The sequence below is a fragment of the Notolepis coatsorum genome (genome assembly GCF_963971535.1).
Source record: "Notolepis coatsorum genome assembly, chromosome: 17".
NCBI lineage: Eukaryota > Metazoa > Chordata > Actinopteri > Aulopiformes > Paralepididae > Notolepis > Notolepis coatsorum.
Window position 1 is genome coordinate 26,047,131 of NC_140181.1, and position 24,964 is coordinate 26,072,094.

At 44.8% G+C, this 24,964-nt stretch overlaps 1 protein-coding gene across 1 annotated transcript in view; it reads left to right on the forward strand.

The window, feature by feature from the left end:
- The window catches only part of LOC311243509 (solute carrier family 41 member 1-like), a gene marked incomplete at its 5' end in the record, with an annotated part of 63,536 nt that extends 39,574 nt beyond the window's left edge, over nucleotides 1-23,962 (forward strand). Inside the window, 7 exon segments of the mRNA XM_084332750.1 lie at nucleotides 1-138; nucleotides 1,930-2,074; nucleotides 2,294-2,373; nucleotides 9,499-9,561; nucleotides 9,564-9,632; nucleotides 17,876-18,024; nucleotides 23,681-23,962. The exon segment at nucleotides 1-138 is cut by the window's left edge and continues 5 nt beyond it. Coding sequence (XP_084188876.1) covers nucleotides 1-138; nucleotides 1,930-2,074; nucleotides 2,294-2,373; nucleotides 9,499-9,561; nucleotides 9,564-9,632; nucleotides 17,876-18,024; nucleotides 23,681-23,854 — 818 coding nt within the window. The 3' untranslated portion in view covers nucleotides 23,855-23,962.
- Nucleotides 23,963-24,964: the final 1,002 nt, after the last annotated feature.

A 24,964-nucleotide genomic window follows, 5' to 3' on the forward strand; every position in this document is an offset into this window, starting at 1 on the left:
TGATTGGAGTGATCATTGGTTCCAGGAAGGTGGGCATCAACCCAGACAACGTGGCCACGCCCATAGCAGCCAGCCTCGGTGACCTCATCACGCTGTCCTTGCTGGCGGGGGTCAGCACCACTCTGTATGGATACATAGGTGAGGACACACTGTACCATTACTTAACGTAACTCACCGTGCAGCCGTGACCCCATCACCCTGTCTCTTCCGGCTCCAGTCAGGGGCACACTGTATGGGTGCTATAAGGAATCACACAGGGTCACTCATGACGTCGTAGACTCCTCTATTTCCCTGTCGGCTAGTGTATTAACAAACACTGCAACAAGAATTTAACTTGGGACCAATTTAGAATGTTTATGTTTGACGTTTGAAACGGTTCTGTATAGTAAGGCCACACTTATGTAACAGTGTAGCTTAATATGTAGTCATATCATTATAGGCACAGATCCAGCTATTTGCTTGCCATGCTAGCGATCTAAACAATCAAGCCATGCCAACGCTAGATATGTAAAAGGTGAAAGACTCACACCCACAGCCATGCTGGTTTGACTAAATGACATCCAGCTGTTTTAGTTTGAAACAACTTTTAGTCAGGGACGTGCCATGGTTTCTCCATATAGCTCCATTATAATTTTTGTCAGTGGAGTGTCATGTTTTCTCCATAGAGGCGAGCTTAATTATACTTTTAGTCAGGGGAGTGTCATGGTTTCACCATAGAGCCCTGTTGTTTTTATTTTAGTGCAGCAGCTCATGCAGGTAGGGGGCAACTCAGTCACGTGATTTTCCGGGTATTGCTGATTGGCTCGAACACGGTATGTTTAACTGTAAATATTGGAGCGTATCTTACAAGTTGAAGGTTTTTTACGAACATTCTGACAATGCATGTAAATGTTTCTGACCTAGAGATCCAGCGCAAGACAAGTTTGATGAAACGGTTCCACTTTTATCCCATTGGATACAGCCGTTTTATCATGTCATCGTCCTGTACTGGCTCTGCATCTTAGAGCTGAAGTACACATACTCATGACATTGTGGGTGTGAATCCATGACCTCATCACTCCACCCCTTGCTGGCTGGGTTCAGTATGAATATAATAGGCACAGCAATAACGTTCCATTATGTAATAGCAATGTACGGTGCAGTCGTGACATCACAGGTTTGAATCCCACCCAGGTGACATCATCATCACCCTGTGCCTTCTGGCTGTGGTCAGCAGCAGTCTTTATAATGTGGAGATAGCATAGGATCAGGGGGTTAAAGCACATGTACTCACAACATCGTAGGTTTGAATCCAGCCTTGATGATGTCATCACCCTGTGCTGCCTGCTGGCGGGTCTTTGCTGTACCCAGGGAAATCACTTGTTAATCAGGAGGCTCTAGCGATGCATCATGGATGTCAACCCCTCATGGATGTGAACCAGTGATGGTGATCTCATCACTGTTGTTGGCCCAAGTCCTCGGCTCCCTGTATGAATACATTAGGTGTTCATTATGTTTTCTCCCTATTTGACTTGACATTTTCTTTACAACCATGTGTTGAGCCGTTGCCAAAAACACAATAATGTTTCCCTGGGTAGAACATTTTCTCTGCTCAACAACACTAGGGGGCAGTAAATATCTCCTTTCTATACACTCTCTCTCTCTCTCTCTCTCTCTCTCTCTCTCTCTCTCTCTCTCTCTCTCTCTCTCTCTCTCTCTCTCTCTCTCTCTCTCTCTCTCTCTCTCTCTCTCTCTTCTCTCTCTTTCTCCCTCTCTCTCTCTCTCTCTCTCTCTCTCTCTCTCTCTCTTCTTCTTCTCCTCCTCCTCCTCCCTCCTCCTCCTCCTCCTCCTCCTCCTCCTCCCTCCTCCTAGTGGTACACGTCTCCTCTGGTGATTGTGGTGTTATTATCAAAGTAACCCTCTCTCTCTCTCTCTCTCCTTCTCTCCTAGACGTGTGGTATCTGTCTCCTCTGGTGATATTGGTGTTCCTGTCTTTGATCCCTGTGTGGGTGGTGGTGGCTCGTCGGACCCCTCAGATCAAAGAGGTGCTCCGCTCAGGGTGGCAGCCAGTCATAGTGGCCATGTCTATCAGCAGGTACACACACACACACACAGCACACACACACACACACACACACACACACACACACACACACACACACACACACACACACACACACACACACACACGTCACTCACTCGCTACAGTTAGCCGTTCTGCCCCTTGTAGCGGCTTACGAAATGTACTTTGCATCTATGCCAGTGTGTGACCTTTTTTTAATACTAATACTGGTTCTCTGGTTGTGACTGTCAGTTTTGGAGGCCTTATACTGGACAGAACAGTGAGTGATCCCGCCTTTAAGGGCATGGCTGTCTTCACACCTGTGATAAACGGTGAGTTGAACCCTTTTCAACCTTCTTCATGTCAAGGACCCTCAAATTGAACATGTTAGGCCACAGACCCCCATTTGATAAGATATGAATGAATGAATGAATGAATGAATGAGTGGATGAATGAATGAATGAATGAATTAATTAATTAATTAATTAATGATCATTGCATTTATACAGCGCTTTTCTAGACACACAAAGCATTTTTGTAGGGTGGAAATTGCTTCCTTCACCACCACTGTGTAGCAACCAACCTTGGGCTCAATGGCTGCCAGTCACACATCACTCTACACACAGTGGCTGAACGGCTCAGGAGACAGGGATTAATATCAGCCAATTAAGGGGGAGGGATGATTAGGTGGCCTTGATGTCAGAGACCTGATTGGGAATTTGACCAGGAACGTCGGGGAACCCCCTACTCTTTGCGATAGGCGCCCTGGACTCTTTAATGACCTAATTCGGTTCAACGTCTTATCATCAAATCAAATACAGATTTATTTGTAAGGCCCGACAACACATGTTAATGTCCCCATGGGCCGGACACGTCTTCTTTAACCCTCGAGTCAACCTTTAAAAAAATCACACCTTTAGCCCTTTGCCGAAAACGGCGATCTCAGTAAAACATATCTTTTTCATGTATTGTTCCAATTGTTTTTCATGAATATCATTATTAACTTCAGTCCTCACCATGCATATCAGTCCTCACCATACATATCACTATTTATTCATTTTCAGGATTTTCAGGATTTACATTTTTTTAATTTTTTTATTAGGGTTAAGGGGTTAGGGTCACCCTAACCCCCTAACCCTAACCTGTTCATTTCTGCGACTAGGGTGGAAGGTGTGACACATTTATGCAGTGCGCTTACCGGTAATAGTGATTTTTGGAAAAAAATAAATAAAACATGGATTATTGTAATGTGAGTCAAAGATGTGAGACTGAGCTACTTTCCTGGCATATACATAAAATATAGCCAACGCTATCCACACACACACACGTGGATAAAAAGGCTATATTTGCCGAGAATTGCGACAAGGGTGACTGGAGGGTTAAACAAGTCAAGAAGAAACATCACAATAAATCAAGAACAAAACAAAAACACCATGAAGTCCAAATTCTTTTTTTATAAATAAAATAAATGAATGCAACACTCCCAGACACACCCCACACGAAGGTAAGGAAAAACTCACTAAAACCTAGCAATAGGAAAAAATGCACCACAGGCAATGTGGAGGAGAAGGCCGTTCAAGGGGGGGATCTCCCTTCTTAGAAGTCTTATCCAATCGCAACTGTACTGTGTCCCTATCACCATGACAACAGGGGCATTGTTACTGCCAAGTCCAGAGGACAGACGGCTCCCTGCTGGACAACAACACCACCTTCCCACAACGGCCTTGACCGGGGCTCGAACCAGTGCATCCCATAGCGGTCGATACTGTAGTTCAGGACATAACAGTGGAGGAAGTGAAACTGGAACAATATATTAGCATATTCTCTCGTTGGGTTAACTTCTACTGACTGAAATAGTGAAATGAAACTATTCCCTGTCTCTCGTGGGGACCCCCTGCAACCTCCTCAAGGACCCCTGGGGGTGCCCGGACCCCAGGTTGAGAACCAGTGCTATAGACTATCCTGTATGATTTTATGTTATTGATTTTCAATAAGCGATGCAATCAACAACATATGCGACAAAGCCAGCAGTAGCCCAACCGCAAAAACAGGACAATACACCAGTGTAGGTAGTACAGGTGTTTTATAGAATTTGACATGATTATTTGACTCGCAAATACAAATGTATCTTGAATTATGCCTTTGGTTTCCACTCCCCTTCCAAGATATGTTATTAATCTGTGGTGTCATTGTTCAGTGTTCACCACATCTGTGTGACTGTGACACATCTGTTCTCAGGTGTAACTTAACCCAAACTGACATCCCCGGGAATTAACTGCTACACGTCTTCATTTCAACTTTCTGAGTCAGCGATTGAGTGAAGAAACTCTGGAACGGGGGAATTGGCAGTCGAACACTCGTATTGACACAGAACGTCCCGCTTTCCAACTGAACACATGCGGATGTGTTTAAATGTAACAAAACCTCCCATTAAGACATTTTATTAACAGCAGAGGTCCATTTACACAGAGAGAAAAGAAGAACACATGGAATGTGGTTTGGCTGTGACCTGTGTCACGCTGGGGAACATTATGTATGTTTTCAACTATTTTATATGACTTCCTTGAATGTGTGGAACACAAGTTTTTGCAAAGAAAAGTGCCTAAACTGTGAATTATGTATTTCCCAGCATCTCCTTCATTCCTTGTATTGAACGTGACATATTTGGTGGGTGTAGCAACACACCACATTTAACCCTTTCACTACCACACTACAGAAGGTTAACCTTTCACTACCACACTACAGACGGTTAACCTTTCACTACCACACTACAGACGGTTAACCTTTCACTACCACACTACAGACGGTTAACCTTTCACTACCACACTACAGAACGTTAACCTTTCACTACCACACTACAGACGGTTAACCTTTCACTACCACACTACAGACGGTTAACCTTTCACTACCACACTACAGAAGGTTAACCTTTCACTACCACACTACAGAAGGTTAACCTTTCACTACCACACTACAGACGGTTAACCTTTCACTACCACACTACAGAAGGTTAACCTTTCACTACCACACTACAGACGGTTAACCTTTCACTACCACACTACAGAAGGTTAACCTTTCACTACCACACTACAGACGGTTAACCTTTCACTACCACACTACAGAAGGTTAACCTTTCACTACCACACTACAGAAGGTTAACCTTTCACTACCACACTACAGAAGGTTAACCTTTCACTACCACACTACAGACGGTTAACCTTTCACTACCACACTACAGAAGGTTAACCTTTCACTACCACACTACAGACGGTTAACCTTTCACTACCACACTACAGACGGTTAACCTTTCACTACCACACTACAGACGGTTAACCTTTCACTACCACACTACAGACGGTTAACCTGTCACTACCACACTACAGACGGTTAACCTTTCACTACCACACTACAGACGGTTAACCTTTCACTACCACACTACAGACGGTTAACCTTTCGCTACACACTACAGACGGTTAACCTTTCACTACCACACTACAGACGGTTAACCGCCTGTAGTGGTAGTGAAAGGGTTAACCTTCTGTAGTGTGGTAGTGAAAGGTTAACCCTCTGTAGGTTAACCCTTTGTCGTGTCGCAGTGAAAGGGTTAACAATTTGATATTGTGGTAGTGAAAGGGTTAAAGTGAATTCCTTCCCTGCCTAGCCCCACGCCCAAGAGTAAGAAAAAAAAGCTTTTACAAGCTGGGCAGTACTTTATAGCCAGGCAGTGTTCCTGGCTCCAAAAAGCACAGCTAATTTATTACTTAAGGCGTGTGCCCCAATGATTATGAGCAGCTTGTTTAGGCTTGGTACTAGGAACACGTCAGCATGTTGTGGGAGCACACTTGTTTGCCATCTACCCCAGTGTCCCACAAGAAGAGTAATATCAGTTGTATCTGTGTCCATCTCCCCAGTGTCCCACAAGAAGATTCATCTCAGTTGTATCCCTCTGTGTCCATCTCCCCAGTGTCCCACAAGAAGATTCATCTCAGTTGTATCTCTGTGTGTCCATCTCCCCAGTGTCCCACAAGAAGATTCATCTCAGTTGTATCTCTGTGTCCATCTCCCCCAGTGTCCCACAAGAAGATTCATCTCAGTTGTATCTGTGTGTGTCCAGAAGTGGCAGGGAGCAGCTAGCCAAGCTCCATCAAGCGAAGCAATACAACTCCAAACCCGACACACAGAGATTATTACATTGATATCAATCGTCACTCTCGTCTGATTCGGGGGGAAGATGGCATATAAGTGTATTTCCCCAAAATGTTGCCGTGTTCCTTTAGGATTTCAAGCCCAGGCCAAGGAGCAGCGCCTGAGTAACAGGTCAGACTGTCAACTCCTCACGTGGAGACAAAACCCATTCTCCGTGACATGTCCTCTTTAACAGCTGCAGGCATCTCCATGATGAGAGGGCACATTGTAAGTACAATGTTGTTTTTCATAATGTCTGGTGTAGACAGTAGGAGAGGGTTCGGAGCTGTGCGGTCTGGCTGTGAGGCAGGGTGAGCGAGGCCAGCTGCATAAATCTACATTATGAGAGACGACACATTGTATTTTATTCACACTTCACTTTTTAGACAAGACATTTAGACAAGGAGAGATTTGAGAAGAGACAAGATGTCGTCTCTCTTAATAATGCGGTGTGGCCGCGATGCGAGGCGTGCTCGGTGTGGGCCGCGATGCGAGGCGTGGTCGGTGTGGCCGCGATGCGAGGCGTGCTCCTGAGAGATCCACTCTAGTCTATGAGCTGTTGGACAGACAATGTAAACCATGTTCCCAGATATGACACAAACCACTAATAGAACACGCCCAGATATGACATAAACCACTAATAGAACACGCCCAGATATGACGTAAACCACTAATAGAACACGCCCAGATATGACGTAAACCACTAATGGAACACGCCCAGATATGATGTAAACCACTAATGGAACACGCCCAGATAGTATGTAAACCTATACTTTTCTACATTTTCCGGCCTGGACTGGAGAGCCAGTATTGCCATCTGGCGTTCCCAGCTCCAGGGAGCACTTCCAGTCTTAACTGAAGGTAGTGATGCAACACACTGACACAGGCAGAGTCCCAGAGAAGTTGCCTCAGCCTGGTTGATTTCAACATATAAGAATATATTGTAGTAATATGCTGAGTGTGTGAATACACACGTTAATTTTCCTGGATGCAGCTGCATATGTGAATAGCAAAAATCACAAGTGGTGCCTGAACTGTGTGCGTGTGTGTATGTGTGTCCCTCTCCCTCTCCTTCCCCCTCTCTCTCTCTCTCTCTCTCTCTCTCTCTCTCTCTCCTCTCTCTCTCTCTCTCTCTCTCTCTCTCTCTCTCTCTCTCTCTCTCTCTCTCTCTCTCCCCCTCTCTATATATATCTCTCCCCCCTTCTTTCTCTCTGTCTGTGTCTCTCCCGCTCTGGGTGACACCAGTCTGGTTTGAATCTCGTCCTTGTGTTAAACCAGTATGTTGTGTTTCTAGTTCTCTACAGTAGGTCGAGTAATCGCAGTGGTTTTGGTGGGGTCTGTTCTTGGAGAGGTGATCACGTATTGAATTAGTTATCATAATCACCATCAAAATAACAAAGAGTCCTCCCTTTCAATTAAAGCAGCTTTGAACATTGTAATCCTGAAGACTGAATCAAAGACCGGATTCACTTTGAACCAAGAAAACATATCACATTCATTTAACTTGACGTGATCCTGGAAATCAATGTTTTTGTACCCGTTTAGACTGGACCTGATGTTGTACCTGTCTGTCTAGACTGGACCTGATGTTGTACCTGTCTGTCTAGACTGGACCTGATGTTGTACCTGTCTGTCTAGACTGGACCTGATGTTGTACCTGTCTGTCTAGACTGGACCTGATGTTGTACCTGTCTAGACTGGACCTGATGTTGTACCTGTCTAGACTGGACCTGATGTTGTACCTGTCTAGACTGGACCTGATGTTGTACCTGTCTAGACTGGACCTGATGGTGTACCTGTCTAGACTGGACCTGATGGTGTACCTGTCTAGACTGGACCTAATTAAGCATTACATCACGCGACGGAGTGTGTTATACAAATTAGATCACGCCTATGGGTGGTTGCTAGGCCCCCATAGGCGTGATCTAATTTGTATAACACACAACTTCAAGTGATGTAATGCGTTTATACAATGACCGAATTCACCCAACCTTATTGCTATACAATAAACACACAGTGATTGAAGCATAACGGAGATGTATTCACAAAACCATCCACAGAGAAAGTAGATCCAATAGTAGATCCACTAGTTAGACACCAGAGGGAGCTCCACAAACCATGTTAAACCCAGATTCGGCTCAAACAAGGGACTAACCGCCCTACCCACAGCTGTAAAGGAATGTGAATCACTACCCACTTTCAAAACCAAAAGAGAGCACCTACGGGAGACTGCAATTAGAAACTGGCCCCTGTAAATGTCCAAACCCAACCCCTACAATGTACAGTAAATGTCCTAACCCAATAATACATGAGACCCTTTGCTTGGGACCAAGTAAGGTTTCGTCGATAATCCAATGTACAGTTACCCCCCCCCCACCCCGCCTAGCCACCCCCCCCACCCAACCACCTCCAATGTACAGTTTCCCCACCCCCCCCACCTACCCAACCCCCCCCCCCCCCACCCCACCTACCCAACCTCCTCCAATGTACAGTTTCTTCGTCAAATGTATATACTCTCTTTTTTAGACTCTTTGTATCACAAACAGTACTGTATTTGTAAATCTGGTATGTCATAAATGTATAGATGTAGCAGTACTGTCTATCTATATGTCATGTATGTCATATATGTTATGATGAATTGAAAATGGGGGACCCTGATAAGCAAGACGAAAGTCTTTCTCTGGTCCGCATCCCCTTAACAATTGAGTGTATTGAGCCGTACTGTATTGTACCCATTCTGCACTGTTAATACAATTTTCAATCAATCAATCAATCAATCAGATCGACAGCCATTTTTTTTTTTTTTTTTTTTTTTTACAATGGGTCATGACAAATTAATTACATAATCCATGTGTATGTAACAAACTAACATATTCCAGTTGACTCTTTTTTGGAGCATTCGTTCAAAGCTATTCATACTTCCATTTTTCTATCTATGGCGGATTGATTCAGACAGAAAAAGAAAAGTTATTCGGTTGTGGGAGGGATCTGGGGTCACGTGGAGTGTGTTATACAAAATAACAACCGGTAACTTGACAGTTTCAGCCAATCAGAATCAAGAAATGTGCATGGCATTGTATAATGTTCTGTACATGTCTAGACTGATGTCCTGTACATGTCTGCCCTGTCTCTCTCTCTCTCTCTCTCTCTCTCTCTCTCTCTCTCTCTCTCTCTCTCTCTCTCTCTCTCTCTCTCTCTCTCTCTCTCTCTCTCTCTCTCTCTCTCTCTCTCTCTCTCTCTCTCTCTCTCTCTCTCTCCCTCTCTCTCTCTAGGTGTGGGAGGTAACCTGGTGGCCATCCAGGCCAGTAGGATCTCCACCTACCTGCACTTCTGGTCTGCCCCAGTGTCCTGCCCTATAAGATGAGACAACACTGGCCCAACCCCTGTGTGACCTTCTGCTCCTCAGGTAAGAGACAGCCTTGTCTAAGACGTCTGTTCACCCCTATCTCTTTGAATGGGGAGTCATCTGCATCTACGATTCTGTCACAAATATCATTGCTATTTGTAGTCACTGGTAAATAGTTGACTGCACAGAATGGTTACTTTGGTCAAAAATATCATTGTGTACAGACAGTGGTTTCTGCCACAGAGTGCCTAGTTATCAAGTTATCAGCGTGCCTAGACCACTCACTGCGTGATTCCCAGCCCTTTGGCAGAGATTGTTATTTAATTTTAAACATCTCCTGAGGTATGGGACGGTCACTTATCCAATCAGCACGGCCCTGTGTCGTCTTAACCCATTCAGGTGTGCGATCACACCAGTTTGTCTAGAAGTTTGAGAACTTAACATTGTAATGACAATGTCACAATGGGTATCATTCATATTATTTAAAGGGGAATATCACCGACAGACCACATAGGCCAACGGGGTGAGAGAGAGCAAGAGAGAGAGGGAGAGAGAGAAGGAGCGGGCAAGTAGGAACGCCATGAAGCGGTGTTTTTCACCCAACTTTTTTACTTTTTAACAATGGATTGACTCCAAAGATTTGCAATCAGCACCATGGACAGCGCTGAGTGCTCACATGTAAAAGTGCAGATTAGCATACTGTAAATACACATGTACAGAACCCAGCCCAGCCTACAGGCTTGTTCTACTACTGTATGTTAAAGGAACATGCCAACATTATGGGCCGGGGCATTTGCTTTATCACATTCTCCAGAGTCAGATAGATACCAATTTCCTCTCTGTGCGTTCAGTAGAAAGCGATCTGGCTGCAAGCTAGAGATGTGCATAGCGGTTATTTTGATAGTCGGCTATCTGCTGTCATTAACCAAATCAAAACCAGTTAGCTGTGTTTTCTTTTCAATTTTTACTTAACGTGGTTCCAAGTGTTCTGCCGTGCCACAATCCGCCCATTTCACATTCTAATTATCTCTCTTTCGACACGACAATACAAATCTATTATTGTTACCAGATGACATAACATACAGTATGTTACACACAGCGATCATCCATGAGTTCTGCCCATTATCACACAACAATGCTTGGTAGTTCATGACGTTAGCTACACAAATACAGCCTGCATTGGAACTGTGATTTACTCATTATTAGTAGCAATATTTGTAAAACTGACTGAAACTCATGTCCACAGTTACAGTACAGTCCCCTTCTTCATTTGCAAATTCCATTATTATGATGCAATACCCACTCTCGCAAAAACGGCCATGTGCAGCGCATTAAAATCTTGTTGCAGATTCTGACATGACAATGGAGCCAAGTAAACACTTTAATGCCCACAATGATGGGACTTATAAATGACAAAACTAATTTCACCACACAGCACAAACGCCCTCTAGCTGTGGGGCTTACAGAGATATGCTTGTCGTCAATCATCCTTATTGATCATCAACACTACTCAGAGAGAATGGCAATAAAAGGCAGGCATACCAATTTGTCTGAAACAGCCCAGAAAACAGCTATGGAGCCATCTGCCTGTTTCTGCTTCATAACGTTATTCCCAGGGTCTTTCTTCCACCGCTCCCAGAGTTTTAAGCTAGACTACCGGTAGTTGTCCATATTTGCTTCCATTAATTTGTGCTTAGCTAGGCTACCTTGCAGCTGGATAGATTTCTACTGAATGCACAGAGAGGAAATTGGTATGTGTCTATCTTCTTGTCTGACTCTGGAGAAGACAGTAAGCGCATTTCCCATAATGTCGGTGCGTTCCTTTAAACATACGGTGCATCAGCTGTGTATGCACTTGCAAAAAAACGCATTGCACACTCAAGTGTGAAATCCCACATGCCTTGTGCTAAAGCGTGAACCAAGCTTGAGTCAGCACAGACGTTAGCTGCGACTACATTTTCAAAATACGAACTTATCCATCGCACGTCTACGAATAGGAATAATGATCTAAGATCTTTGCTCGGCTTCACACGACTGTATACACACATCGACGACGAGCCAATCTGGTCTCAGACCAGTACTCCTACTTTAAGACGCTGGATAAATACAGGCCCTGGGTGCTATAGGCAAGGATGCATTTTTAGAGTTTGTATGCCACCACAGAGCACCGCTTTTCCACACATAGTCATCGAAGACAAACAACAACAACCACAACAACAAAATCGTTAAATGTGCACTTTAGTGCACCCATGTAGTTTAGGGACTTAATAATAATAATAATAATAATAATAATAATAATAATAATAATAATAATAATAATAATAATAATAATAATAATAATAATAATAATAATAATAATAATAATAATAATAATAATAATAATAATAATAGATCAAATTTATATAGCGCCTTTCTAGAACCCAAGGTCGCTTCACAATCAGGACAAAAAATAGGGCTAGGGAAATAGGGGGGAAAAAGGGGGATGAGGGAAGGTAAGGGATAATGGACCTAATCTAATCTAAACTCATTTAAGACTACATAGTGCAACTTTAAAGACGAGTGCCATTCCTCAGGCGTGTTTCTGCTCTGTGTCGTGGAGCAGCGGTGCTGTGTGTTTATTTTCACAACCTGTCCCTGTGTAATCAGGCCGTGTAATGGCAGTGGATCCAGTGCAACTCAAAACTTTTCAAACAGAGTCTCACCAGGTCCACAGGGTTGGTGAGTGCAATAGTGAGAGTAATTACCAGCACTCACCATTAATGTCCTTCAAGGGGAAGGCCACCCCCGGGACAGTTCTGTCAGTATTCCAATGTGCACCACTCTCTCTTAAAGCTAGAAATCAGAGAGAGAACCTCCCAGAACCCCGCAATCGGTGATGTCACTGGGATGTAAAAGATGAGGCTGCTTCATAGACAACGAATGGGGCTCTGACATTTTTACGAGGCTATAAAATATTTGGGTGAGCCCTTACGACCAAATGAGGTTTTAACCCTGCAAGACCCGGATATATTTCGACTTGCAAAAAAAATTTATTCAACCTTTCAGATGGTGTTGTAGGAGTACTTTGGAGAGGAAAATATAGTGTTTTAAAATTTATATTTTTTTAAAGAACAGGAAAACAAATTATTTATACCCTTTTTTTTTATCAAATACAAATGTTACACATGTGCAACTGTGGGCCTTGCAGGGTTAATTCTGGTTCAGACCCTCATTTCAGCACACGTTTTCACCAGCACTGACGCCGATGATGCAAACAGACTTAGATGAAAGCTGTGTCTGTGTGGTGTTCATGTCCCATGCTGCTACCCCCGTGTTAACCCCTGTGTGGTGTTCATGTCCCATGCTGCTACCCCCGTGTTAACCCCTGTGTGGTGTTCATGTTCCATGCTGCTACCCCCGTGTGTTAACCCCTGTGTGGTGTTCATGTTCCATGCTGCTACCCCCGTGTGTTAACCCCTGTGTGGTGTTCGTGTTCCATGCTGCTACCCCCGTGTTAACCCCTGTGTGGTGTTCGTGTTCCATGCTGCTACCCCCGTGTTAACCCCTGTGTGGTGTTCATGTTCCATGCTGCTACCCCCGTGTTAACCCCTGTGTGGTGTTCATGTTCCATGCTGCTACCCCCGTGTTAACCCCTGTGTGGTGTTCGTGTTTCATGCTGCTACCCCCGTGTTAACCCCTGTGTGGTGTTCATGTTCCACGCTGCTACCCCCGTGTTAACCCCTGTGTGGTGTTCGTGTTCCATGCTGCTACCCCCGTGTTAACCCCTGTGTGGTGTTCATGTTCCATGCTGCTACCCCTGTGTTAACCCCTGTGTGGTGTTCATGTTCCATGCTGCTACCCCCGTGTTAACCCCTGTATGGTGTTCATGTTCCACGCTGCTACCCCCGTGTTAACCCCTGTGTGGTGTTTGTGTTCCATGCTGCTACCCCCGTGTTAACCCCTGTATGGTGTTCGTGTCCCATGCTGCTACCCCCGTGTTAACCCCTGTATGGTGTTTGTGTCCCATGCTGCTACCCCCGTGTTAACCCCTGTGTGGTGTTCGTGTCCCATGCTGCTACCCCCCGTGTTAACCCCTGTGTGGTGTTCGTGTCCCATGCTGCTACCCCCGTGTTAACCCCTGTGTGGTGTTCGTGTCCCATGCTGCTACCCCGTGTTAACCCCTGTGTGGTGTTCGTGTCCCATGCTGCTACCCCCGTGTGTTAACCCCTGTGTGGTGTTCGTGTTCCATGCTGCTACCCCCGTGTTAACCCCTGTGTGGTGTTCGTGTCCCATGCTGCTACCCCCGTGTGTTAACCCCTGTGTGGTGTTCATGTTCCATGCTGCTACCCCCGTGTTAACCCCTGTGTGGCGTTCCTGTTCCACGCTGCTACCCCCGTGTTAACCCCTGTGTGGTGTTCGTGTTCCATGCTGCTACCCCCGTGTTAACCCCTGTGTGGTGTTCATGTTCCATGCTGCTACCCCCGTGTTAACCCCTGTGTGGTGTTCTATCATAAAAGAGAAATGATACAATGAATTATTGGCCTTGGCTCACTTTCTCTGAAGAAGATGTAAAAGAACACATTTTCATTCCATCTCTACTAGGGCTGACCCATATTAATCGATTAGTCGACTAATCGGTCGAAAGGAGCCGTAGTCGACTGGCCAACCTCTTAGTCGAATATAATAATAAAAAAAATATATATATATTAATTTTTTATATTTCTTTATCATTCTTTCCAAAAGAAAAGAGGCCTAGAAGCGTGGCTAACGCTAATGGCACGCATACCAGAGGCTAACTGCCTACGAAAACAGGCACAGAGGCACTGAAAGAGGATTTCACCCATCTAATGAACACACTAGACTAGACAAATATCAAGTTTCAAGTTTCAAGTTTCTTTAATAGTTGTCATACGTAGAAAATGAGGTCACAGTGTTCAGTATAGACATATGTACAATGTTCGATGCAGAATAGACGTAACTGAGTTACCATATAATATACAATACTATGCAGTGTACTAATGTACAGTACTATATAGTGCAAAGCAGAAATGGGATGAGGTACAATTTAGGTACAATTTACAGTAAGGTGTACGAGTTGTAGTGCAATCCTTCATCAATAAATATAAAGTGTGGGGAGTGGGTGCTACAGTGTGTTTGTTTAAAGTGCGTGTGTGCTATAAAGTGTGTGGGGTGGGTGCTACAGTGTGTTTGTTTAAAGTGAGTGTGTGCGTGTGGATGTGTGTGCTATGTGCGTTTGATGGTTGTTGTTGTGTAGTGTTCATTGTTCGTTTAGCAGCCTGATGGCCTGGGGATAGAAGCTTCTTCTGAGTCTTTCTGTGCTCGCCTTGAGACTCCGGAATCGCTTGCCTGACCGCAGCAGTTCAAAGAGGCAGTTGTTCGGGTGACTGGAGTCTTTAATGATTCTCTTAGCCTTGCCCCTGCAACGCTTGTTGTAAATGTTCTGGAGGGTGGGGAGCCCCCCTCCAATTGTGCGTTCGGCTGAACGTGTCACTCTTTGTAGTCTGCTTCGGTCTTGTGCAGTGCTATTCCCAAACCAGGAGGTGATGTTGCCAGTCAGGATGCTCTCTATTGTACATGAGTAGAAGTTCTTAAGGATCTTCTGACTGACTTGGAACTTCCTTAGGCGCCTGAGGAAGTAGAGGCGTTGTCGTGCCTTCTTCACAACACTGTCAATGTGTGTGGTCCATGTCAAGTCCTCGGATATGTAGGCTCCGAGGTACTTAAAGCTGTTGACTCTCTCAACCGGTGCCCCGTCGATGCTGAGGGGGCTGTAGTCCTTGACCCCCGACCTCCTGAAGTCCACAATCATCTCCTTTGTTTTGCTGACGTTCAGGGAGAGGCTGTTTTCCTGGCACCATCCCGCCAGGACCTTGACCTCTTCCAGGTAGGCCCTCTCGTCGTTGGCAGAGATCAGGCCCACCACCACTGTGTCGTCAGCAAATTTGATGATTGTATTGCTACTCCGCTGAGCCACACAGTCGTGTGTGTACAGGGAGTAGAGGAGGGGACTCAGAACACAGCCCTGGGGGGCCCCTATGTTGAGGGTGATGGATGAGGAGGTGCAGTTGCCTGCTCTCACCACCTGGGGTCTGCCCGTCAGGAAGTCCAGGACCCACTGGCAGAGGTCATAGTTCAAGCCCAGGTCCCTGAGCTTGGCTATGAGTATGGAGGGGACTATGGTATTGAATGCCGAGCTGTAGTCGATGAATAGCTGTCTCACATAGTTCCCCTGCCTCTTGTCCAGGTGTGATGCTGCTGTGTGCAGCACATGGGCTATGGCGTCCTCCGTGGACCTGTTGGGGCGGTATGCAAATTGCAGGGGGTCCATGTTGATGGGGAGGGAGGAGCAGATGTAGCGCTTTACTAGCTTCTCAAAGCACTTCATGGCTATGGAGGTGAGAGCTACAGGGCGGTAGTCGTTGAGGCAAGCAGGCTTGGATTTTTTGGGTACAGGGATAATAGTGGACTTCTTCAGGCAGGTGGGGATGACAGCCTGTTCTAGGGACAGGTTAAATATGTCAGTGAATATCGGGGCTAGTTGGTCGGCACAGACTTTAGGACGCGGCCGGGGATGCCGTCCGGACCTGCTGCCTTCCTGATATTCACCTTTTTAAAGGTCCGCCTCACCTCGTGCTCTGTTACCCTGAACACTGAGTCTCCATCAGCAGCAGACCCCCCCCCCCATTGCCGTGGCTTGTGGGCTGGTGTTGTTATTACCAGCATCAAACCTCGCATAGAAGGTATTGAGGTAATTTGCTAAGGAGATGTCACTGTTCAGTTTGAGGGAGGCGCCTTTGTAGTCTGTCATCGTTTTGAGCCCCTGCCACATAGCTCTAGAGTCAGCTTGTTCAAACTGGAGTTCAATTTTATCCCTGTAGCGCCGTTTGGCCTCTGTCACTGTCCTCCTTACGTTGTATCGCGCCACCTTGTGGTCATTCATGTTGCCTGCCACTAGGCCGTCGTTGTATGCTTTGGTGCGCTCTCTCAGAGCTTCACGGACGGATTTGTCTACCCAGGGTTTTTGATTTGGGTAAACTCTCATTTTGGTAGTGGGGATTGTTTCTTCCACCAAAGTACAAACATAGTCCAGCACTGTCTCCGTGTAGACATTAATGTTATCTGTGTCGCGGAACACGTTCCAGTCTGTGCAGTCAAACGCAGCCTGGAGCGTCTCCTCTGACGTCAAATCCCATTTCTGCACCTCTCGCGAGACCACAGGAGTGCTTTTGATTCTCTGTTTGTACTTTGGTGAAAGGAAAATGGACGCGTGATCTGATTTACCAAAGCCACTATCAGAATGAGCCTTGTAGCCACCCTTAAATTGCGTGTAACAGTGATCTAGGATGTTACCGCCTCTGGTGTTGCAAGTCACATGCTGATAGAAGTCAGGTAATACCTTTCTCAGATTGGCGCTATTGAAATCACCCAGCACTAAAATGGCGGCGTTAACGTTCGCCGCTTGTATTCTATTTACCTCGTCGTGGAGCCTGGAGAGCGCGACGTTGTTACTGGCTTGCGGTGGAATATACACTCCGATCAGGACGATCGCCGTTAACTCCCTCGGGAGGAAGAAAGGACGACACTTGATGGTTATATATTCCAGGTCTGGGCAGCAGTGGTTCGACAATTCCTTCACGTTAGTTGGATCGCTCCAATTGTTGTTAAACATGAAGGCGATACCTCCTCCACGTTGTTTGCCGGACTCTGCTGATCTGTCCTTGCGGTGGATGAAGAAGTGTTCGGCCGGTTGTATGGCGTGGTCTGGGACGTCCGGCGTCAACCACGTCTCGGTGAAGCAGAGAACGTTGCAGTCTCTAACTTTGGTATTTAATCCTTGCTCGGATATCGTCCAGTTTATTGTCAATTGATTGTACATTGGCTAGCATCAAGATGTATCCATCAGTGAACCAATTGCATGCTTTTGCAGAGGACAACAAGCCTTCAGTCGACTCCTTCAGACATTAAGCACCCCCACAGCCCAAATGGAATGATAAAATATATATATTTTTTTAAATGAATTACATATTTTTTTTTGTTCTATATTATATATATATATATATATTTTTTTTTGTCGACCAATAGTCGACTAACGGCAAATTTTGGCCAATCATAGTCGACCATCCAAATCCTTAGTCGGGGACAGCCCTAATCTCTACACATTTATATTCCATACGTGGTGTTTTGGCCAAAAGTGTGGAAATTGTAGGTGAAAACAAGTATGGATATAGACACAGCTATGTGATATTATGCATCCCTAGTCTAGTGTCATCACCAGGCCCTCGTGTCTCCTCTCTCTCTCCCAGGCGTGAACTCTAAGTCGGCCCGGGTGCTGTTCCTGCTGGTGGTCCCTGGGCACCTGGTCTTCCTCTATGCCATCTCTCTGCTGCAGGGAGGAGAGACCCCCATCAGCCTGGCCTTCGCCGCCCTCTACCTGTTTGCTGCCCAGATACAGGTAGAACACACCTGTCTGTCTGTCTAGCTGTCTGCTGCTCAGATACAGGAAGAACACACCTGTCTGTCTGTCTAGCTGTCTGCTGCTCAGATACAACACACCTGTCTGTCTGTCTAGCTGTCTGCTGCTCAGATACAACACACCTGTCTGTCTGTCTGTCTAGCTGTCTGCTGCTCAGATACAACACACCTGTCTGTCTGTCTAGCTGTCTGCTGCTCAGATACAACACACATGTCTGTCTGTCTGTCTGTCTAGCTGTCTGCTGCTCAGATACAACACACCTGTCTGTCTGTCTGTCTAGCTGTCTGCTGCTCAGATACAACACACCTGTCTGTGTCTAGCTGTCTGCTGCTCAGATACAACACACCTGTCTGTCTGTCTAGCTGTCTGCTGCTCAGATACAACACACCTGTCTGTCTGTCTAGCTGTCTGCTGCTCAGATACAACACACCTGTCTGTCTGTCTAGCTGTCTGCTGCTCAGATACAGGAAGAACACATCTGTCTGTCTAGCTGTCTGCTATTCATATACAGGTAGAACACACCTGTCTGTCTAGCTGTCTGCTATTCATATACAGGTAGAACACATTATGTCTGTCTAGCTGTCTGCTGCCCAGATACAGTACAGGTAGAACACATCTGTCTGTCTACCTGTCTGCTGCCCAGATACAGTACAGGTAGAACACACCTGTCTGTCTACATGCCTGCTGATCAGATACAGTACAGGTAGAACACATCTGTCTGTCTAGCTGTCTGCTGCTCAGATACAGGTAGAACACATGTCTGTCCGTCCGTCTGTCGATCTACACTCTACAGTATCTATATATGTATCTATATCTATATCTATCTTCAGTATATCTATGTATTTTTCAACCTGTCTTTCTGTCTGTCTGTGTATCTGTCTTGACACGCACACATTGGAATAATATATGTTACAGTATGTCCACGTCAAGGTCTCTCTCTAAAAGCACCAACAGTCTGGTCGGTCGCTCCACCATCATTTCTCGGTGCAGGTTGTTTCCTCTGTTGTTTCCAGTTCCAGATCAGTGAGTGTCTCCCAAACAAAAATGAAAACAACACGATGACCGTGAAGCATCATGTGTGTGGTTTTTCTTTGGACAACGGACAGTATGTCCTCCTGGCTGCACAGCTACCAAGTGGAAACAGCTGTCTTCTATTGGGATTAGGGATGGGAATTATCCGATTCCTGGAATCGCATGCCTCTGTGACTATCGATTCCTCTTATCGATGCCATGTTTTTCCCACAGTTGCGCATTTTAAAACAATAACGTTAGCGCCACGCATGCAGCCATAGCAGACTATTTGATTCCTAGAAAAACCTAAATGAAAACGAATGCTTTCACTGTATAAATATTCTCCCATTTCATCCATTTTAGATGATCACAATAGACTGAGGCTGCAGCTAGTGGTTTTCGCGCACCTCAGGAAAATCATTTCACGCTAGCACAGTGGGGTAAACTGACTCAGGAAAAGGTGAACGAGTGTCACCGTCGAGCAATCACTAAATTTGTAAGGGCTCGAAATTGCGACCATTTTGGTGGGGGCTCAACAATAAATGACAATCAGAAATGTCAAGTTGCATGTTGTTATTTTAACCAGCTTAGTTCTGTTGCATTTCCAATTTATTTATCTTATCAATTCCCATCCCTAATTGGGATGAGTGAGGAGATTTGTGATACTGTACACAATCAAAATTAAATTGTAATTTATCAAAGACCCCGATGCAATAAAACGTATCTGTCATTGTGGCAGAGTTTGAATGCCCACGGTTCAAATGAGGACTGTTTATACATAATTACAGAGGGTTGGAAAATAATAGGCTGTCTCCTTGGATATGAAGTCAAGAATTATGTCACGCCTGGTGGTGGAAAGCCATCTGTAAACATGCAAATCAAGGCTTTAGCAATAAAGCAATATTGTTTTTCATTGTTTCGTTTTTTTTTTTTTACATTTCTGTCATATTTGTTCCGCCATGAAATGATGCGTGAAAGAAACACATTTGAACCGACATGACTCAACAATACTGCTCAAGCCTCCACTCCCTTGGCGTCAGGCTCATTTCAGCCGCAACAGTCTCTCTCTGTTCTACACTGTAATGGTCCGGTCAAAAGCTGATTACGGACAGCTGATTTTGATGTCGAATGATTTAAAGGGATAGTTCCGATTTTTGGAACCCTAGCTCTATGTCCTACGGTACTTATCAATGATGATGTTGATCGCTTGAGTCCTTTCTCAGCACAATCCACAGTCAAGTGGGTCACTCTCCTGTCTGTACAATTAGCATTCAGTCAGGACTAGAGATTCATATTTTCCCCGAAAATCTGACATGTTCTCCCCCGGGAATAGAAGCACACTATCCCGGGAATCCGGGGGAAATGTTATATTTGATAATTTTTTATAGCTACCAGTCAAAACGCATTGGTCATATTTCAGTAAGCAGGACTAAATGAAACGAAAGGAAAAATATGCATAAAGCTATGGGTTCCCAACCTCTATTAATAATGATTAACGCAAAAAGAATTCATTCATGTTGTTAATCAATATTAGCAAGCATGTTATACACTTGGATGTAGCTGCGATGTAGGCCAGTAAGCCACCGCCCTGCCGGCATCCAGCTGGAAAATGAGGTTGTAGCCTAGGGACGAGTTTCTGCTCCACGTCAGACTCTCGCAAAAAGGAACGTAATCCTGGTCAGAACAACGGGGCAGACTACAATATAATTTGCATGTGTTAGCCATGCTAGCGATCTAATCCATCCATGCCAAAGCTAGATGTAAAAGGTGAAAGACTCAGTCACAGCCATGCTGGTTTGGCAAAATGACATCCATCCAGTGTCATGGTTTCTCCATAGAGCTCCATTATACTTTTAGTCAGAGGAGTGTCATGGTTTCTCCATAGAGCTCCATTATACTTTTAGTCAGAGGAGTGTCATGGTTTCTCCATAGAGCTCCATTATACTTTTAGTCAGAGGAGTGTCATGGTTTCTCCATAGAGCTCCATTATACTTTTAGTCAGAGGAGTGTCATGGTTTCTCCATAGAGCTCCATTATACTTTTAGTCAGGGGAGTGCCATGGTTTCTCCATAGAGCTCCATTATACTTTTAGTCAGAGGAGTGTCATGGTTTCTCCATAGAGCTCCATTATACTTTTAGTCAGAGGAGTGTCATGGTTTCTCCATAGAGCTCCATTATACTTTTAGTGAGATGAGTGTCATGGTTTCTCCATAGAGCTCCATTATACTTTTAGTGAGATGACTAAGTCACATGATTCAGCGGCTATTGCTGAATGGCTCAAACACAGTGTGTTTATAAACAAGAAACCTGTCTATATTGATATAAAACAGAATTCTTCGTCGCCTGAAATCTATATGACGAGGCATAAAACCAATCGATACCAGGTGGATTTCTTTTTGGAAAAGGATTGACAGGACACTGGGATATTAGGATACTCCAAGTCGGGACATTTTTACAACACAGGTATAAGCTATATACCACAATGTAAAGAACTGCTTGCAGAGCAGCAGTTTGGATGGGATATTAGACAACTTCCAGGAGCGTTAAGAGGCAGTGCATAGAAGAAACATGGCTGGAGGTTGAATGGCAGGAGGGAAACGCTCGATAATATCTTACTATGTATAATAGTAATGCGATCAAATCGTATCAAAATAAGTTATTAGTGTAGCATTATTTAGTGTAGCTAGTGTAGAATGACCTGAATATTTATAACCCATGGAATGTGGTGCCTTTTTCATGTGAGAGAGACTCCAAATACCAGCATCCCCGGCTGGCCTGGATGAATTCCCTTGCTGCCCCGCACGGAAAGTCCATATAAACATGTCTTAATCCTTTGATTCATTTTGGACAGGTATTAGAACCAGGAGCGGCTACGGTAGTCAGCTGATTTTAAAGAGGCAGTAAATTCAGTCTCAACCAAGTGAAAAGGAGCAAACGTTGGCCCTGCCACGTTTCACGCTGCTTGCTGTGAATAATGACAAAGTTCATAGCCTGTGATCTGTCTGCCGAGAACAGCCTTGAGGAATGGATATCCGACGATTCTTGACTGTGGGCGAAATCCATCCAAACAAGTAATTTGCTGTCATTCTATTTAGCTGAGGCCAAAAGGACCGTGGAACACTGCTGTGGCCAATTCAGGGGTGGGGGAAAAAAGATTTGTCACTAATTGATATAAAACAGCCTTTTCTTTGCTTGCCTGCACTTTAAATCAGTGGTGTTCCTTCCTTTCAAATATAACGAGGCATAAAACCAGTATAAGGCTGATTTATTTTGGAAACACAGTCCCAGGTTGCACAATGACCACCAGCATCCAAGCGTGGTGATGTCGTGGGGATGTGTGAGACATGTAGGCTACTGTACGTTTTCAGTTCAGCGGGGGGGGACACACACACACAGCTGTTGCATATGTTTTAACGGAAGTCAACCGAACGTACAGTATTTTCTAAATATATAAAATATGTTGTAAATATAAATATAATATAATATAAAATATATTAGTTTTCTTCCTGTTTTTACGTTATTACATTTCTCGGGAAACAGGGAATGGTTTGCATTGGGAATTCCCAGGGGTGTTAAACCCTAGTCAGGACCACTCTAGTGGGAAAGATCACACCATTAAATACAAATAGTTCCATGCAAGCCTGCTACCGATAAGATATAGTGGATCAGAGGCACAATCTAGATGTACATACATTAATTAAACGACAGCTTTAAATTGCAATTATACACATGTACAATTATACACACGTACGTTTTATTTAAGGTTATTTAATTACGCTGCCTCGGCACTGCTCTTCAGTCAGCTGTCGTCGGTCCCACTCACAGAGTAAAGAGACGCCACCCACTGGTCGTCGGTACAAACAACACCCGGTGGTAGAATTACCCTAATGGCCCCATTCATCCTTCTGCACTAAAAGGTGCATCTGGAACATGTAGACTACTGTACAGAACAGAGCCTGACGGTGTCATCCTGTCAACATTACAAGGCATAGTGACAGCGGGAGTTTTACCAATGCCTTGCAGCGGCAGAGGGCATTTTGAAGTCCTGAGGTGTGTGTGTGTGGGAGTGGCTGTGGCCCATCTTCCTTCATATGCCATGTTTTTATTCTGTTCATGCCTTAATATAATTTGTTATTTTAGAAGCAAAGCCCTTCTTAGCAATGTCACTAACTCAGTCCTCCAGGCACTCCGTTTCTCACAGTTAGCCACTGGCTCACAGGCACATGGGGCGACAGTCGTCTGGTAATCCACAGGTTCCCGGTTTGATTCCCGCTCTTCCTTTTGAAGTGTCCTTGAGCAGGACACTTAACCCCCTAAAGTTGGCACCTTGCATGGTTGCCTCCACCGTCAGTGTGTGAATGTGTGAGTGAATGGGTAAAAATATGAGGAACAAAATTGCAAAGCGCTATATAAATGCACCATTTTCCATTTACATGAGACTTTGAATCTGCCCTGATTCTTCGCTTCTATGACATTGTGTCATTGATTTTTTTTTCAAAATTGTATGTTTAGACATAACAATCCATTTATTATTTTATTTATGTCTTTTTCCTGCTCTTCTCCCATTATTTCCTTTTCGTTGTTCCATCCCTGACTACTACTGCTGACAATGTCCTCTCCGCAGGTGGGCATCCTACTGTACGTGGCCGACCTCATCGTGCGTTTCATGTGGAGGCGGAGTCTGGACCCAGACAACTTCTCCATCCCCTACCTGACGGCACTGGGAGACCTGCTGGGCACCGGATTCCTGGCCCTCTGCTTCCGTTCCGTCTCATTGGTCCAGAGCTTAGGACTCTGAACCCGCCCCCCCTCCAATCCAATCCATATCCTGAGCTGCTAACCAATCATTGGCTCAAGGAGAGCAGGGCATCCTTTTTTTTTTCTTTTTTGTCCCTGTATTTTAAACGTCCACAGACGCGTTTCACTGGCCTGTCCAGGCCCTCTCACTTCATAAAGCCTGGCCAGGCCACACATTTGAACCCATCTCATTGGTGGAGAGCTTTGGGATTATGGACACACCCCACCTTTGAGCTCCCAAACCAACCACTGTTTCAACTTGAGTTACTAATTTCTGTTTGTTGGGGGACAAACGGACTAACGTTTCTAGTTGATGTTGAGAGAAGTTATCTGGTTCCTTCTCCAAATCTGCAATGGACACTGGCGTGAACAACAACAATCACGCTAAACTGGCCTCTCTCTCCTTTGGGCTGTCCTGTCAGTTCCTCCTGAGACACAGGACGTTAACCTCACTTCCTCTCTCTAGAGAAGAAGAGAGTACGAGGCTCCTACTTCTACATGGCATAGAGAAGGAAATGTTACAGTGCATCACACAAACCCATTGAATAGTTACTATTCATTAGTGTACAATTTACACACTGCCACAACTGTGGCCTACCTAGGTCTGCTTGGATGGAATATATAACCAGTGGACTTATAAGAAGAAAAGGACGCAAACCACCATTGAGTGGGTGCAGGCAGTATATTTCAGCATTTTATTTTGTTTCTGTAACCTTTTTCCTCAATTGTTGTACTCACTCATGTTCACATTCTTAACTGTAGGTTTGGTGTGTGTGTGTGGGCGGGCGGGCCACACTATGGAGTTTTCCATGGAGGCGTGTCTGAAGTTGTGACTTCATTACTGATTTGTAGAGAATGGAACGGGTTGTTAATTTCAGATTTTCATTCAAGTTATTTACATGTATCATACTGGAAAATAACAGGTAGAGAACACACTTCACCAACATCTTTGGAATCTCTAAAAGAACATAATGGATAATCCACATCTTTCCGTTTATGCCCACTTTCCACTTCATGTTCTTTTAAAAACCTGCCTGTACAGCAGTGTTAATTTTGTCAACTAAAATGATGACGAAAGATGTTCGTCAACGAAGGTTTTTTTCATGACGAC